General features: G+C 34.2%; 1 protein-coding gene and 1 long non-coding RNA gene across 3 annotated transcripts; both read right to left on the bottom strand.

The window, feature by feature from the left end:
* Positions 1-10,756: 10,756 nt before the first annotated feature.
* Positions 10,757-11,608, bottom strand: LOC145329646 (uncharacterized). The gene is made up of 2 exons (XR_013883010.1): positions 11,472-11,608; positions 10,757-10,899 (listed from the first exon to the last, which is right to left on the bottom strand). It is a non-coding gene; the product is annotated as an uncharacterized LOC145329646 (long non-coding RNA).
* Positions 11,609-12,259: 651 nt separating this feature from the next.
* On the bottom strand, positions 12,260-17,163 carry LOC145329645 (uncharacterized). 2 transcript variants are annotated; one of them, XM_080173981.1, is made up of 7 exons: positions 17,030-17,163; positions 16,185-16,292; positions 15,523-15,640; positions 14,822-14,908; positions 13,333-13,515; positions 12,964-13,085; positions 12,260-12,516 (listed from the first exon to the last, which is right to left on the bottom strand). In XM_080173981.1, the coding sequence occupies exons 2-7, from the start codon at positions 16,286-16,288 to the stop codon at positions 12,309-12,311; spliced, it is 822 nt and encodes a 273-aa protein (XP_080030107.1). In that variant the 5' UTR covers positions 16,289-16,292; positions 17,030-17,163; the 3' UTR covers positions 12,260-12,308. The 2 variants fall into 2 exon arrangements, with proteins under 2 accessions (XP_080030107.1, XP_080030106.1); XM_080173980.1 differs by having other exon boundaries at positions 16,926-17,045.
* Positions 17,164-17,454: the final 291 nt, after the last annotated feature.

Here is a 17,454-nt window from a genome sequence, read left to right as displayed (position 1 = left end):
TCTCAAAAGAAATCACCCTTAGGTAAAAATGACTCACAGATTTTTTTTACAAGTAAAATTTAAAGTGAGGGTCTAATTCTACGAATCCCCCCCCCCTTGGGGGCTTCTGTGGCGTAGCCGCTAGTTCAATATTAAAGTATTAAATATTTATATAAGTTAGGACGATAATATCAAAAAGAAGAGTGTTGTAATTTTCTTTTTTTAATAAATAAAAGTAAAGAGAAATATTTCCAACCTCTGTACTGTTTATTCTTCCTTTAATAATCTTAATATAGAACATCTGTTTTATATTTGTTAAGATTTATAGAGAACACATAATTAAGATTTTAATTTTGATAAATATCAAATTTAAAGGAAACTTTTGATTTTATTTTTTTAAAGTAACAGGATCTGTGCATTCCGAACGATCTCGCTAACCGCTGATCTGATATAGTTCTCATTTACAGTGAAGCTACTTATACTTATCCTGAAAAGGTTTCAAACTATTTTGAGAAAACCTGTACCAACATCCTTCCGAGAAAAATCGCTCATAGAAAAAAATGCCTCCCCCCCTCATTTTTTTTACATTTTACCAACATGAAAATGGGGTGTGGTGGGGTGACTTCCTCTCCCCCCTCATAGCATTAGACGCCTCTAGAGCCGTATCTGCTAGTTCTATAGAAGTTAAAACAAACTGTTAAATCCTTTATTATATCGACATAAGACTGTAGTTTTTACGGCATTAGATAAGGGTCGATAATATAGTCAGGTCAGCCATGACCAATTATATCAACTAATTTTTACTACACCTTCTAGAATATGTTATGTCACAATATAGTAGAATAATCTTCAGGGTTTGAAATCTATAGGACGATTAAAATATGTTTTTTTAAACGAGGGAACATTGGAAAGTCCCCGATGATTGAAATATTCGTTCTTTTATTCGTTGGTCTAAAAACTTTGCGGGCTTTAATTTATTCATGATTAGGTTTTACAAACTAGCAATGTCTAAACTTTTCAACCAATAATTTTGATATACATACATAAGAGTTGATTTATTGGGGTTGTTTCAATTTATTTCCATTGTCTTAACCTACAGATAATTTAGTAAAGCCTCTTTTATTAAAACCACAAAAAAAAGGGATAAAAGTAGAGATGCCTTTTAAATTTAGATTACTGTTATGAATTAAATGAGCTATTTCCTAATTTAGAACTATAGATATAAACTTATTATCAAACAATAATTGCTTTTATCTATCGATTGACCATCATACAAATAAGCAAATTTTTAAATATGTCTATAAGGTACTTCAATAAACTAACCAATCAAAATTAAATAAAAGTTCCCAAAGTTGTTAAGCCAACGAATAAGATGTAACTGGACAAAGTGTCTCAAAAATCAGCCTTATGGAGTCATAAAAATGAGGGAGATGAGACGAGAAGTGGGAAAGAAAACCCCTAAAAAAGATATGAATAATCCCTCATTTTATGACGTAACAGGGCTGATTTTAAAGACATTTTGTCCAGTTAAACTTTTCTAGATGATTTTATCATATGAGAAAATTGGGTCAAACATAAGATTAGATTTGATTAGATTGCTTTATTTGAATAACTAGCTGCTACGCCCCTAGCCTCTAGGGGAAAATGAGTAAAATCGTGGGGGGGGGGGGGTGTAAGGATAATAGACTAAAACCATAAGGACATAATAAACTTCCCTAAAAAGCACAAACAATTCAGACAAGTAATTTCCGAGATATTAAGCTTCAAACTAAAAACCTTGCTACTTTATATCATAGAATATATTTAATTTATCCGCCTGTAAAATATGAAACAAGGACAATTGTTTTAAATGTAGCAAAAGAGAACTAATAATATTTTGATAAAATAAATAGTTAATGAATTTACTTATTAATTACATGTCATTTTATAAACATATTTATGGGATAACTAGACCTTACTTGTTATTGACTGTAATATATATGTATAAAAGTAACGTGATGTCTATTAGTTTCTGTGTCTGTTTGTACCGAAGTATCTTGCTAACCTCAGAAACGATATGCTTCTCCTTTACAGAGTTCCTTCTCATAGGTCCTAAGAAAGTTTATAACGATTTTGGAGGATTGTACCATCACCCTACTTATAAAAGAAATATTAAAGGCCTCTAGGGGCGAACCCTCTACTTATATGAATGTTTGAAGCTCTTACATAAATTTTGTATGGTTTTGCGTAACTAAAATGCTTTTATAAATTAGATCGGCAGATGCAAAAATATTTTCACATTACAACCAAAAAAATAAATAATACTACCTTTGCAGTAAAAATATTTTGAGGTGGGACGTAACACCATTGAAAAATTACATAAATTTTTTAAGAAAAAATTATTGGGGTAAACTACCCCCTCCGTGTAAATGTTACCCTTAGGGATAAAATTCCTCCCCACCTAAATTGAAATTTTTTACACAAAATAAAAAGCTTGAATAACATTGCAAAGTGTGTTATATTTGTTCAACAGTTTTTCTTTTTATAAAATAATTTCTCTAATAATTAATACTTTGGTAAACACAAATAAAATTTTATATTGCTATCTTTACTTTTTTGGTGTTTCACATAAACATATTTGCTATTATTGCATAACAAAAATATGATTTTAAAATTATCAAAAAATGTTTAATAACAAATTTATTATACCAACAATCCCCCTTTATAATGCTGTGATTGTGTTCTATATAAAACCAAGAAACCAAGCTAGAGCTAATGTTTCTTTTTATAGGTTTTCACAGTAGCAAATTTGGATGCTGCTTATTTTATTACACAAAATATGGTGGCTACACAACAAATTTATTAATATGTATGAGAAGTACAAATTGTATGCTAAACTTGCTGCATATAACTAACTAACAACTGGTTAGTTTTCTTCAAAGTGTCGCATCTAAATAGATTTAAGAATAAGAGGGGAGTTGGGTATTATATTGTGTATTTTTTTACTTTAGCATAGGTTGCGTTTGGTTTCAATAGATTATTCATTATACTTTACTAGCTGCTACGCTCCTAGAGGTCTCGAGGGGCACTTGAGGAGGATGGAGTTGAATTCGATAACCCAATTTTTTATTTTAAAAAGTAAAAGAGAGAAAAAAATTAGGAGGGGGGGGGGGAGGGAAGTGTCAACCAACACTTCCCCATTTTGAACAATGTTTTTTTTATTTGGGGGGATACATTCTTTTCTAGGGACGATTTCTCTTAGGAGGTTGGTGGACCCCCCCCCCCTTAAAAAAATAGTAATAAAACTTCCCAGGACCTAAGAGAAGCTACCCTGTAAAGGAGAACCATATCAGTTCAGCGGTTAGCGAGATCCTTTGGTAGAAACACACAAAGATCCTGTTACGTTATTATAAGATTAGTTTCACATAAAAAAAATTACGAAAACTTTTATCGTCATAACTGCAAAGATAGACAGATGGATATATGTTTTATTAAGTGAATTACAAAGAAGCTTCGCTACTAAAAAAGAGTCAGAAATTTAATAATGGGTCATTAACCAAATACAGGGAAAATTCAACCTAGTTCATTGGGTTTTAGAATTCTATAAAAGCTATAGGTATACCAATATTCATGTAGATGAACATCTCTAGCTAAAAGTCATCATACAGGAATTGATTATAGAGATGCTTCGGTTAAAATTTGTCCTAAGAATCAATGTTACAAAAATTTAAGTTGTACATAACTATTACAGGAATTATCATGCAAAGTTTAAATCGATGGCACAATTCTAAAATGTTTGAATTAATGAAAAGAGCCATCCGTTACTTACGTACAGATGTAAGACCCCAAATATAGAAATCGTCGCTTTATAAAAACTTTTTTTTGTCTCTAAAGAAAACCTACTTGGCTGCGAATGCATTATTTCTAAGTAGATGATTACTAACATTTGTTAACAACAATGCCATACAGCATAAATAATATCTAGCGTCCGCCAGTTGTATGGTTCAAACTCATATTAGAAATTAATCAGCACCCATAGTAAAAATGATATTATTGAGAGAAAAAATGCCAAGGCTGTTGCATCACACTCTTACAACTGTTAATTAACGTTTAGAAAAAGGTTATGCAATGAAATAGTTGATTGTCTGTACTGTATCTTGAGGTTGCTCAACAACAATCTCTTGAACACTGATAACCAATGCCAACCCCCCCCCCCCCCCAATAACTTATTTTGAAATAAATTAAAAATAGGGGGGGGGGGAGTTTTTCGTTTGTTTATTTAATATATTTGTCCAGTTAACCTCTCCCTTCCCAACTGACAAAGATGTATATTTTCGCCCCCCGAGCAAAATGTTTCAAACATATGGATTACCCATTATATATGTGTAGATCAGGGAAAACGGATAAGAGTTAATATATTAGTAGCATAACTACGCTATAGCAATAATGGTACACAAATTGCCTCTTCTTTATATTACAACTTGCGGCTACGCCCCTAGAGTCCTCTATGGGCACTTGAGGAGAAGGAGTTTAATCCCAAAAAAAATGGTTGAAACGTTTGGGCTCTTAAATTAATGAACCATACATTTGAAAGTCAATAAAAATCCCTAAAGTTGTTAAGCAATAAGAAGACGTTATTATAAAACTTTAGGGACGAGTGTAATAAACAGCCCAATGTCCCCTCCCTCCCTGATATAAACTAAACATGTTGTAAAATGTATAATAACCCATTACTCACTTTTACTTCTTTCAACAAAATATTTTAGTATTTTTAAAAGCGCAGCTTTTCTATAATTAGGGCCGGTCCGAACGTCTGTAGGTAACGGATAGCTATTTCATTAATTTAGGCATGTTAGAATTATCCTCTTAATTTCAAACTTTGCATGTAGTAGTTAAATACGACTTAGAAAGCGTAGCATTTCTATAATCGTTACTATAATGCCCGTACGTTCATTTTAAAAGTCCTAAAAATAAAGTATGCCCTAAAAAATGTATTTAAGTTGTTTTGCAACAAATCAGATTTCAGATAAAAAAATACATATAAATTAGTATGGGGTCATGTGAAGGAGACGAAGTTTCGTCGTATTTTCACAATAGCTTTTGAAAGATTATTTTAGGTTAGGTGATTGCCCCACAGGGTTAGAGCCCCCCAGGGCAAGAAATATGAGAAAAGCTACTGTGAAAATATGACGACACCCGCAACTTCATTTCCTTCTCATGACCCCAAGTATAATAAAACGATATTTTGGTTGAAAATTTTGCGTATATATGCGAGGTATGGATTAAGACATCCTTGTTTTTCTGTAAAAATATAACTTTATGATCCAAAAGTATTTTAATGGTGTTGACCAGGATTACTTTTTAGAAGCGAGGCTAGTCTTTAATTTGAATTATAGTTTGCTTGGTTCGTTGGTCTGTCGGTCATTCTACAAAATACATATTTACACGTTTCATGATTTTTTATTTACTATACATTTATTTTTATTCCAACTGATCACCTGATTTTTAAACTCTCAATGTCTGGTACAACCAGGATTTTACTTACTTGCTTCCATCTCATGCAAAATCAACAAGGGCAAATAAGTATGTCTCGTCTCTATAAGAGCGCAGCTATAACAACCCAACAAAAGTTATAATAAGCAAAATGATTTTAGAAATATAATATTTTTTATGAATTTAATTATAAAGTATGATTAAATATAACTATTGGGCAATAAATAATTATTTGTTTCTTTAGCCATTACTTACACAATAGAATATTTTTCAAGTAAAGTTTGAAATTTGAATAGATTTGGGCTTATGAAAAAAGTAAGGCCAACAAACACATACAAATGTATAGTACTCATTTTTCTTTTACAAAAGTCAATAATAATACTTGTGAAATTCAAATTCAATTATATAAGCCTTTATTTGTTTTCTGGATATATACATAAATATGTCAACATTACCATTTTAAATAGTAGGGTTTATTTTTTAGGGGGGGGGGTAAATAGCCTAATACATGTCCAGAACCCTAAGACTTTCTTAAATCTAAAGCTCTGTCTGTCCAGCCCTTTTCGAGATCTTACTCAACACACCAACATCCAAATGCTTTGTGTAGAATTTTACTTTTATAACATCTTGGCTACATGTAATCAAACTGAAAATAAAGCATGTCACGACGAGCAAAAATCACAGCCTCACAGTGAAAAAAAAACTAGGAGATTTGGAATTACTAAAAGTTGCAAAAACAAGGACAAGTCCATAAAAATTGCAGCAATGACATTTAGGAGAAGGTATAATAAACAATATGGACTCCAGATATAAACTAAAATAAAATAATTCTCAAAAACAAGTTGCGGGCAATCCTGAGGGGTAAAAAAATAAAATGTTATGTTTTTTTTTTTAAAGAAGATTTTTTCTTTGAGTTGATGAGTTATATTATAATTTATCTAATAACAAGACCCATAAAAATTTTAATTTACCCCGAGATATTTAAAAAAAAAAAAAGATTTTTTGGATTGTCATAGTTACAGGTGTGGACAATGGTAAAAATATCCGTCTTTAATACACTGTGAGAGATTTCTTTTTTTTCTCCCTTGTGTTGATTTGAATCTAGATGATGTGTAAACTATATCAAGACTGACTGGGGGAAAGGGATATGTAACTGGCAGTTTAATTTGTAAACTTTATGAAGATAGACTGGGGTAAAGGGATATGTAACTGGCAGATGAAATATGTAATCAATTGTAATATACGTTGAAATTTCTATGTTTTTGTAGATATTTACCACAGTAAATTTAGTCAGAATCATAAGCTTACTCTTAGAATTTTTTAGTCTTCTAAAAATTCGCCAAAGTTTAAATAACCAACTCTTCTACAGTCTTTTTACCGCCCCCCCCCCCCCTAAAAAATTTACTCCAAAATTTAAAATGTATAATAAGTCCCATTAATAGCAAATACCTATTTAATTTTGAGTTACACTTTTTGATAATGATTGTCTTTGAGCCGAAGTTGCGAAATGTACGAAACCATTTTCATATCAGATTTTATCATCTTCAGGGATAAATATTTCTACATAATACCAAAAACAAGGATGACAACATCAATAAAGGCGAAGCTCTGAAACTAACATTATCACTTGTAGAGTGTTAGAACTGAATAATCAGAATATAAATGTATAAAAAACAAAATTTTAGGTATATTTGATGAAGAACTACTTAAATATAGGATAATGTTTAAGGACATACTAACATTTTGGGGACTTGATTATAGAGATGCTTCGCTTATAAAATTGTACTTTGTTGTCCTAGGAATCAGTATTCCAAAAAACAGATCAATCGGATAATTATATCTCATAAAAAAATGTTGTTAAAAATCCTCATGTTTAAAATTGACGTACGGACATCCTGGTAACGATTATAGAATTGCTACACTCTCTAAGTCGTACCTAACGACTGCAGGAATCACCATACAAAGTTTAACATCGATAGGACAAATCTAACATGCCTAAATTAACGAAAAAATCTAACCGTTACTGACAGACGTATTATCTGACCCTTCCTTCATAGATCAGAAATGATAAGATTTTTTAAGAATCCCTGTTATACCAGGTTGACTTTTTGTATGTCATTAAATCGCAATAAAACTAAAACTAAGTGGGTGTAAAATTTGTCTTCTAGTTTTACATGATTCTTTTATCCCTTTAAAACTTTAGTTGGTCAGTTATTGCAAACTAGCGGCTGCGCCCCTGGCATCTAAGGGCTATAAATTTGAAGGGATATGGAAATAGCCTAAAAACATCTCAGAACCTATGAGAAGAACCTTATCGATTCAGCGGTTTGCGAGATCTTTCGCTACAGTAAAAAAAACTTACTACTTTATAGATAGGATAAGATACAAAAATTGTGGTTTCTCTCACAGTGCCTAGTCGAGCATCTGACTCCCTCCCCTTCACTCTATTCATGAAATAAAATGAAGACAAACCCCAAACTGTCCTGCTTTGAGAAAGACGATTCCAGTGACGTCATATACATTTAGGGAAGGGGTGAAGAAAATCTCTTTCCTTTTCTCCCATCTCTTTTGAAGAGATTTTCTTTCCCCCTTCCCTTTTTCTTTCCCGAAACGTATATGACGTCACTGGAATCGTCTTTCTCAAAGTGGGACAGTTTGGGGTTCGTCAAAATGAATGTAAAGGGTTTTGGAAATTTTTTTACTCTTGGTCAGGTTAGGTTGTGTTATATTGGGTAAAGGTTAGCCCCGTAGGGATTATGAAAGAATAAGAGGTTATATGCCCAATAGTCACCTTAAGGGAAATCACCAGATTAATGTTTTTTTATTCATAATATGCTTAGTATGAAAGCTTCTTATTGACATATTTATTTGATAATTTTTAAGCTACACTTTCATGGTTGCTGTCTTCCTTGTCTGTGATTCGTTAGGAGAAAGCCCAATGTAGTAAAAACTATGATAATAAATATTCAAATGAGTTTTTGATGAGACGATAAAACAGTCTTAGATAGCGAAGCAACTTAATAATTAACTTTATCCGACCGTCCGTCAGTCAGATAGTCCGTAAGTCTTTTATTCAGTCCGTCAGTCAGTCAGTCTATCAGTCAGTCCGTCCATGAGTCAGTCCGTAAGTCAGTCAGTCCGTCAGTCCGACAGTCAGTAAGTCCGTCAGTAAGTCCGTCAGTCAGTCCGTCAGTCAGTCCTTCAGTAAGTTTTTCAGTCAGTCCATCAGTCAGTCCGTCAGTCAGTACATCAGTCAGTCCATCAGTCAGTCCGTCAGTCAGTCCATCAGTCAGTCCGTCAGTCAGTCCGTCAGTCAGTCCGTCAGTCAGTCCGTCAGTCAGTCTGTCAGTCAGTCCGTCAGTCAGTCCGTCAGTCAGTCCATCAGTAAGTCCATCAGTCAGTCCATCAGTCAGTCCGTCAGTCAGTCCGTCAGTCAGTCAGTCAGTCAGTCAGTCAGTCAGTCAGTCAGTCAGTCAGACTAACAGTCAGTCCGTCAGGCATTCCATCAGACATTCCATCAGTCAGCCCGTCAGTCAGTCCGTCAGTTAGTCCGTCAGTTAGTCCACCAGGCATTTCATCAGTCAGACCATCAGTCAGTAACTCCGTAACTCTTTGGTGGGAAATGTGATTTTCTCAGCTGCTATTCAAGATAGACTACCAAATTTTTTGTGTGAAGATTCCCTATACTAATGAGTATCCAGTTTGTAGTTTACTTTGTTCGTCGGTTTGTCCGCCATTCTACAAAATACAAATGTTAGAAATATAAAATATTTTTATATTCATGATTTAAAAAATACTCTTTATATCTCCTTGCATGTATTCCAATCTATAATTTTTTCGTGCTTCGCTACTTAATGATCTTGTCAACCTTGTTATTGGTATAGCTACTCTATGACAAATTCGTGCAACACTTAATAGGGACATCTTTATATTCAGAATTTTTACAGTTGGGGGAGGGGAAGAATTATAGGTATAAAATCTTATTTTTCTCGGTTAACTTTCTCTTGGTGGAGTGGTCTAATGTCAAGTCTCCAACCCCCTTAAAAAAATAAGATACTCTGAAGAGGACTGTCTCAGTCCATTTTCCATGATTATTTAAATATTATTAGTAATTATTACTTCTCATATTATTGTTCTTGTTCAATCCTAAAGTCAAGCGCATAATTTTTGCATAAATTTATAGAAGTTGCTTTAGACAGATACTAAGAAAGGGATAGTTATATAGCGATTTTAATCAATTTAAACATTGTTATATATGTATACTCCATTTTCTTTTTTTTGCGGTTCGTCTGAATGGATCACCAGGGACACCCAAAATTTTAAATTTTTACCCTTTCCCAACAAATAAAAAAGCTTGGACGCCCTTGATGATCACTACTATAAGTTACCCTGAAAAGAAATTTTGCTAAGCGATAATCTTTTTTCTCGTATTCATTTGAATCCGGTGGATAGGAACCGGTTCTCATGAATACGAAAAAACTATGTCTAGCATCGTATTATATCCAGTTTTCTACGAATATAGAAATGTACAATCATAAGATTAAAACCAGTTTTTTTAGCCGGTGCCTCCGGCACCTCGGGGCTAAAAAACTAGTTTTAATCTTATAATTGTACATTCTATATCCGCGGAAAGCCGTTTATAATACGATACGAGAAATAACTATTCTCGTATTCATTCGAATCCGGTGGTTAGGAACCGGTTCTCATTCATACGAAAAAACTATGTCTAGCATCGTATAATATCCAGTTTTCTACGAATACAGAAATGTACAATCATAAGATTAAAACTAGTTTTTTTAGCCGCCCAGGTTCTAATTAATACCATAAAAACACCTAGGTTTTACCACTTTTATGGTAAAATTTTACCAGCCTATACGATTTAAAAGGTGGTAAAATTTTACCGTAACCGTGGTAAAAACAATTTTTGTGGTACTCCGAGACGCTTTTTACCAGCGATTTTTACCACAATTATCGGTAAAATTTTACCAGATTTCCGGTAAAATATTACCATTTTAGGACGCAAATTTATACCAGATTTTGACCAATTTTTACCACTTTTTTGGTAAAATCTTACCGCAAATTTCTGTAAGATTTTACCGAAAAAGTGGTAAAACTGTTCAACACCTGGTAATATTTTTGCCCTAAATTGGTAAAATTTTACCAGAAATAGGGTAAATATGGTAAAAATTTACCAAAAATTGTGGTAAAAACGGGTGGTAAAAATCACGAGAAAGTGGTAAAAAACGACCTTAATTATAGAAAAACATCGCTTGTAGGTATAAATCGCAAAAATAAAAAAAAATTGTTTTCATTTTTATCTTTATTGATTGAAACAACACTTAAACATATTTTTCTTGATTCTACTGCTCTGGCCGCGAAAACTGTTGCGCAACCTCCTGGATTTGCTGGGCACCGGCCCCATTCGACCTCGTATCACTGATATTCAACCTGGAATAAAATTGCTCATTAGTTAATTAGATAATTACAGGGATATAAAGGGATAAGACAATGGCTGATAAATTGATGTTCATCTCTAATGATGATACACATCGTTACCCCTTCTGTAGATTACAATAAGTGATTGAAATGTTAGGACACTCAACTTAATGAACCAACCAATAAAAAAATCAATAAAAGTACCCAAGGTTGTTAGGCCAAAGAATAAGAAAATGTTATTTGAAAACTTTGGGGGCTAGTGTAATTTACAGCCCAATGTCCCATCCCTCCCTACTAAATATCTAATCTATAATACAAAGTAGAACGATGTCTGTCTGTCCGTCCCAAAGATAAAGCCTATACTCGCTGTTTACGCAAATGTGTCAGAACTTCCCCCCCCCCTTACTCTCACACCTAAATTTTTTCTTTTGAAAGCAAAAATAAAAGTGTGTAGGTTCGACTCCCCCTCTCCCCCCTCATTCATTTCCTACAGGCATCTTGACACGTGGCAAAAAAATCAGCAAACTTATCTAACTAAACATCTTTGAAAACGCAGAACGAGAAAAAATAAAGGGAAAGCTTACCTGGAAAACATAAGCAGTAACAACATCCCTGGCTAACAAGAACATGCTGTGTCCATACTACTCGGCATTACTGATTATATGCTTCACGTGGCGTATGGAGTCGTGGAACGCGGGGTCCTAAGTTATGGAGGATTAAATGAAGGAAGGAAGTGGACTGTTTATTACACTAGTCCCCAAAGCTTTATTTTCTTCTTCGTTGCTTTAACAACTCTAGGGACTTTTATTGAATTTTGAATGGTTGATTAATCAAGTTAAGTGTCTAAAGCTTTCAACAACTAATTATACTCCACAGAAGGGGTAATTTTGTGTATCATCATTGCTGATGTACATCAATTTATCCGCCATTGTCTTGTCCCTTTAGATCCCTGTCCCAAACAAGTACTAATATTAGATAAATTTAGACCTAAACCCCAGGCAGGGAGGGTAAAATATGGTGTAAATATCATAATGGTATCCAAAGTTTCAGAAACAAGTTTACTTATTCGTCAACTCAAAAACTTTGAGTACCTAATTTTTATTAGGTAAATCTTGATTTAATTTCAATACTTCGTCTTTTGTCCTATCCCATAAGAACCATGTTTCCCGTTGTGTCTACAGAAACGTAAATTATTTTAGTACAATCTTTTTTTAAACTTAAACAATATTTTACTTCGTCTTAAATCATTTAATAACCCATTCATTAGTTTTTTAACCACTAATTTTATGTATCATCGATGTTGATGTTCATCAGTTTATCGGCCATTGACTTATCCCTTTACATCCCTGATATAAATTTGATTTTACCTTGGGGGTGGCCGACCTCTTGGTTCAGGTGAGTAATCCCTGGGTGGTGGGCCCCTACCGGGAGGTCCCCTCCTGGGTGACGGGGAATATTCTCTGTGGTGGGGGGGAGGAGGTCCGCGGGGGGGGTCCTCGTGGCGACATATCCCTCATTGGCGGTGGGGGGCCTCTGTAACGTTGTTGTGGAGGGGAGTAGTCGCCCCTGGGGTGTGCCTCCCTTGTGAAGTAATGTGAGGGGGGTCCGTAGCCATCTCTCCTCTCATACCTGAAAAAATAAAAATAATTTACTTAAAAAGTTAAAATTCATTAAAAAAAAGGTTTTTAAAATTTTTTGATTGGTAGAAAAGGGAAGAACTAATAAAAAAGAGCATATCTAGGTAGGAAAGTTATTGTAATTTTAGAAAATCTTTAATAAAGCAATAAAAGAGATGGTAGGCATTTAAAGTTAGCAAATTTGGAAATTACACTAATATATTTTGTTTATATAATAAATTGTTTAAAGTAAAAAGGTTCTTTGTCTTTAGCTTAAGATTTCGATAACTACTAAACCGATTGAGTTCTCCTTTATAGGTAGGAAAGCTTCTCATATGACACGGAATGGTTTTAGACTATATTTCTGTCCCCTATCTATCCTTTTTAATACAGAGCCCCTAAATGCTAGGGCCGCAGCCGCTAGCAATATCTAAACTAATCTTAAAATTTAAAATTTTACCTTGGTGGAGGGGATCTACCACCCCCTCTGCCACCACGTCCTCTGAAACCACCCCTGTCCCCTCCACGGCCTCTGCCTCTAAAGCCACCCTTATCACCTCCCCTTCCTCTAGAGCCACCTCTGTTATTTTTAAATGTTTTCATTTTGAAAAAAAAAATTCGATTATTTTTAGTAAGTATTTTGGAAGATTAATTTTAAATTTTTTTATCTTAGGTACTGCTGTTTTATTAGCGCAGCAACTTTATAACAAAACTGTACGTCAGTCCATGGCGAAATTACAAAAAATGCATTGCTTTTAAACGTTACATTTAATAAATAAGCCTACCTAAAGATTTTCTAACTTTTACTTTTTAAAACAAAAACTTTCCTAGAGTAATGTGGGGGGCTGCGTCTTTCATACCTATCCCCGCCCCCACCCCGGCCTCTACCTCTGTAAGAACTGCGCCCCCTATCACCTCCGCGTCCTCTATCACCGCCTCCACGTCCCCTGCCTCGTCCCCGGGATATTTCCACTCTCAGCCGTTCACCGGCATATAATGTACCGTTCATTTCCTTAAAAAATAAAGTGAAGTAAAAATAACTTCAAGACCTGAAGTTTGTTTAATAACAATAAGGTAAAAATAAATCAAAACAATTCCCTATAACTTAAAAATACCTCCTACCCTTGTGGAATATTCTAAACCCTTCTTGATCTCCCTAAACCTAACTAAAAGCAGTAGTGAAAGTTTCAAACAAAAAATTCAAGTAATGAAAAGGTGAAGGCAAGCCTTGACTTTTAAGGGGGTGGCAACACCCAGCCATTTTGTTGTAAAGAAACCAAAATATTGTTTGTATTATTATACAGATCTACAAAGATAAATATAAGCTGCGAAACTTTTCTGTAACTTACTTCTTCAACTGCCCCCTATGTTTCAAATGCTGATCTGAGGTCTTGTTTCTTTACAATCTAAATAAAAGAATTTGTTATAATCAAAAACTATAGGTATGAAACTAAAAAAATACGACAAAAGTAGAAACCTTATACTTTTTAGCTAGACCAAAATAATCAGTAGGTAACAAGTTTGAAATAGATAGGACAATTCCTACATGCTTGAATTAATGATAATAGCTATGAGTTTCGTCCATACAGACCGGCCATCCAACACTAATTATAGAAAAGCTTCGCGTTTACAAAAAACATAATTCCCTTCCACAAAATAACAATGATAACGTTTATGAGAGTAAAGCTCTCAAATAAGACAGTGGGACAAACGGAATTTTGTTGGTAAAACTTCAAGGATTTAAAGGGATAAGGCAATCCCCGATAAATTGATCCACATCATTAATGATTATTAACAAAATTACATCTTTATAATTATAATTTTTTTTTCAATTTTTTTCAATTTTGTACCCCCCCCCCCCCCCCCCCCCGACTACCGACGAACAACTATTTTAGGTTAGGTTAGGTTTTAGGCTAGGGAGCCGAGCGCTGCAGCTAGGCAGGCAAGTGGGCCGAGCGCTGCGGCTAGGCAGGCAAGGGGGCCGAGCGCTGCGGCTAGGCAGGCTAGGGAGCCGAGCGCTACATTTCTAAAAGGATAATACCACCTACTCTAATGAATGTAGAATATACGTGGATATTACGACAGGGGGAAAAAATTGTCGTTATTTTAGCTTGCTAACATGAAATTCGTTTATTGGTCAGTTTGTTCAACCAGTAGTAGGGTAAGGATTGGGTTTAAAGAAGGGGGGTATCTTTATTTTAGCCAGCTGTGAGCATCTCCTTATCAGAGTAAATGAAAATGTGGTACAACATCCCAGTAATAATATATAGATTATTTTTATAAACTTTAATGGAAAAAACATTAAAAAAATAATATACCTGTCTAGCTAACACTCTGGTAAGGGTTTCCATAGTCTTAAACCACTCCCGGATTAATTCTTCCCATAAAGTTAGTCCACTCAAAACCTAAAACAAACGAACTTATTTTGACAAGTAGAAAAGTTGGTGGAAAAATAATTCATCTAAATTAATGAAGCAAAAATTCGTCCCCAAACTTCATTTTTAATTCTTGATACAGATTTTAAAGGGTGGGGCTTAAAGGGTGTTAACTCCACTCAACCCGTAAAACCCCTTATTTGTTTCCCTTCAAAATTAAAAAAAAAATATATTAGATTACCAACCTCAAACCTTTGAAATCCCTCATTTTATCCCTCTTAAAATTAAAAGCTTGACGTACAATCAACCATTGGTTGTCTTTAGGACGATTGGCAAATAGATCTGATTCCTGTACTGTAGAACAAATAAAACATTATGGAATGGATATAGAATATACATGGATATTGATGACAGTGGAAAAATTGAAGTCAATTTAGGTTGCTAACATGAAACTCATTCAATGGTCAGTTTGTTTATCCAGTAGGACGGGACGGAATGGAGTAAAGGGGGCGAATTAGGGTTATCGTCATTTTAGCCCACTGGGAGTTTTACTTTATTAGAGAAAATAAAAATCTAGTGTAACATCCAAGTAATAAAATATCTATTTCTGCAGGTTATCTTAATTATAGTATAGCTAACATTACCTCTAGAAACTGATCCCAAAGTTCACAGGACACAACAACATAGAGATTAGCCTTGATCCATGTGACAATGAGGGTCTGGAAGATGGCCTGGGTCAACCTTCCTCCAAGGGTGTCCTCCCTGATAAGCATAGATAACTATTAACTAAAGATCCAAGAACAAATTAAATATAAATAGGCTATTTTTATTTAAGTGTGTAGGTAGGTATAAAGTATACTTTTTATCTAAAAATGGTATTTTTGTCTCTGATTTTATTTATCGCGTCGTATTATAGACAGCTTTCCGCGACTGGTAAAATGAGAAATTTTCAGATCAATAGCAATTTTGTTAGCCCCGAGGGGCCAAAGGACTGGCCTAACAAAGCTGGTATTGATAATATAATTTCTAGACTATTGTTCATAGAAAATTGTCTGTAATACGTAATTTTTCAGTATGGCCCAGAACCATTTTTAATCCAGGGGATATTTATCGGTTTCAAAGCCATACTGGAAACTCTTTGTTTAGGTCAAAACTACATTAATATCAATTTTTCTTTATTTTAGATTTAGTGTGCTGACTAAACAAACTAATTTCATTACTTCTTCTTTACAAGCAAAATGCTAGTGAATTTGTTCTTAAATACTTAAAGAAAATCGTAACTTCTCTATAATAATTATCTATGTGCCTGCGTCTTGGTGGTGTTTCTGTGAGGGTGAGTTGAGTTATCTGCAGCAAGATAAAGAGTAACTGCTCCCATGTTCGCCCGTCCATCTTTACATTCATTACCATAAACCTGACCAAAATAAAATTATTGTTAGATTAGGAATATCTATTTCTTAAATAAAATTAACAGGATGTCTTTCTGTACCATGTGAAAAAGTTTAATTTTAGCTATAATGGGAGAAAAAATCGGCGTTATCCTCTTAGAAATTTTTTTTTCAATTTTTTTCAATTTTGTACCCCCCCCCCCCCCCCCCCCGACTACCGACGAACAACTATTTTAGGTTAGGTTAGGTTTTAGGCTAGGGAGCCGAGCGCTGCGGCTAGGCAGGCAAGTGGGCCGAGCGCTGCGGCTAGGCAGGCAAGGGGGCAGAGCGCTGCGGCTAGGCAGGCTAGGGAGCCGAGCGCTGCGGCCAGAGTTCATAGTTCGCTGTCGGGGGGGGGGGGGGGGTACTCAAATTTTCAATATTGAAAAAAAAATTTCTAAGAGGATAATACCAAAAAATCAATTTAATGGACATTTTATATAATACGGAAAATTTCTTCCTTTCCCTGTACCTTATAAAAATCGTCGGAAAAAGCCGTTTTTTAAGCAAACAAAAGCGCGTTTTGCTCTATCTGTGAGATATTATGAATAAGATAATGTTAAGATTTGATATTAAGATGAGAAAAATTTACGTTCACAGTCCCTTTAAAGACACAATACCTGTAATAATAATGTACAAACTTTTCAACCACTAATAATACCCTGGCCTTTCTAATTATAAGCCTAGGCAGAGCCATGCTGGTGATGCTAGCTCAAGCGTGCACCGTGGTTTCTGTAGAACTGTACTTCTGAAGCCAATACAGGGTTACGAAAGTTTAAATTGATGTTTTTTTTTTAATGTTAATATTAAATGTAATATAGTTTTGTAATGACATATAAAATATATATTCGATAGAATATAAAAAAATATAGTGCATTCAATATTAAAAAAAAATATTTAAATATATATATAGTTGTTAACCATATATGAACATATAATGAATCTATTTCCGGCCGGGTTCTTAAAAGATATTGCCGCGTTTTTTCGACATTTTTTACGCTATGAATAACAAGCGCGACATTCGCGAAATCTAAAAGAGTATACAATGATTTATTTAATTATTTCGCTTTTGATGGTACGGCCTTCATAGAAAAAAAAAAGATTATCTTCAATCCATTTTTGCTGCATATTAATTAATGCATCTTTTTA

Source organism: Acartia tonsa, chromosome 10 (genome assembly GCF_053477335.1).
Source record: "Acartia tonsa isolate MP-2025a chromosome 10, ASM5347733v1, whole genome shotgun sequence".
In the NCBI taxonomy this organism is placed as follows: domain Eukaryota; kingdom Metazoa; phylum Arthropoda; class Copepoda; order Calanoida; family Acartiidae; genus Acartia; species Acartia tonsa.
The sequence above is the reverse complement of the archived record's forward strand: the minus strand, read 5'-3'. Positions and strand labels throughout refer to the sequence as shown.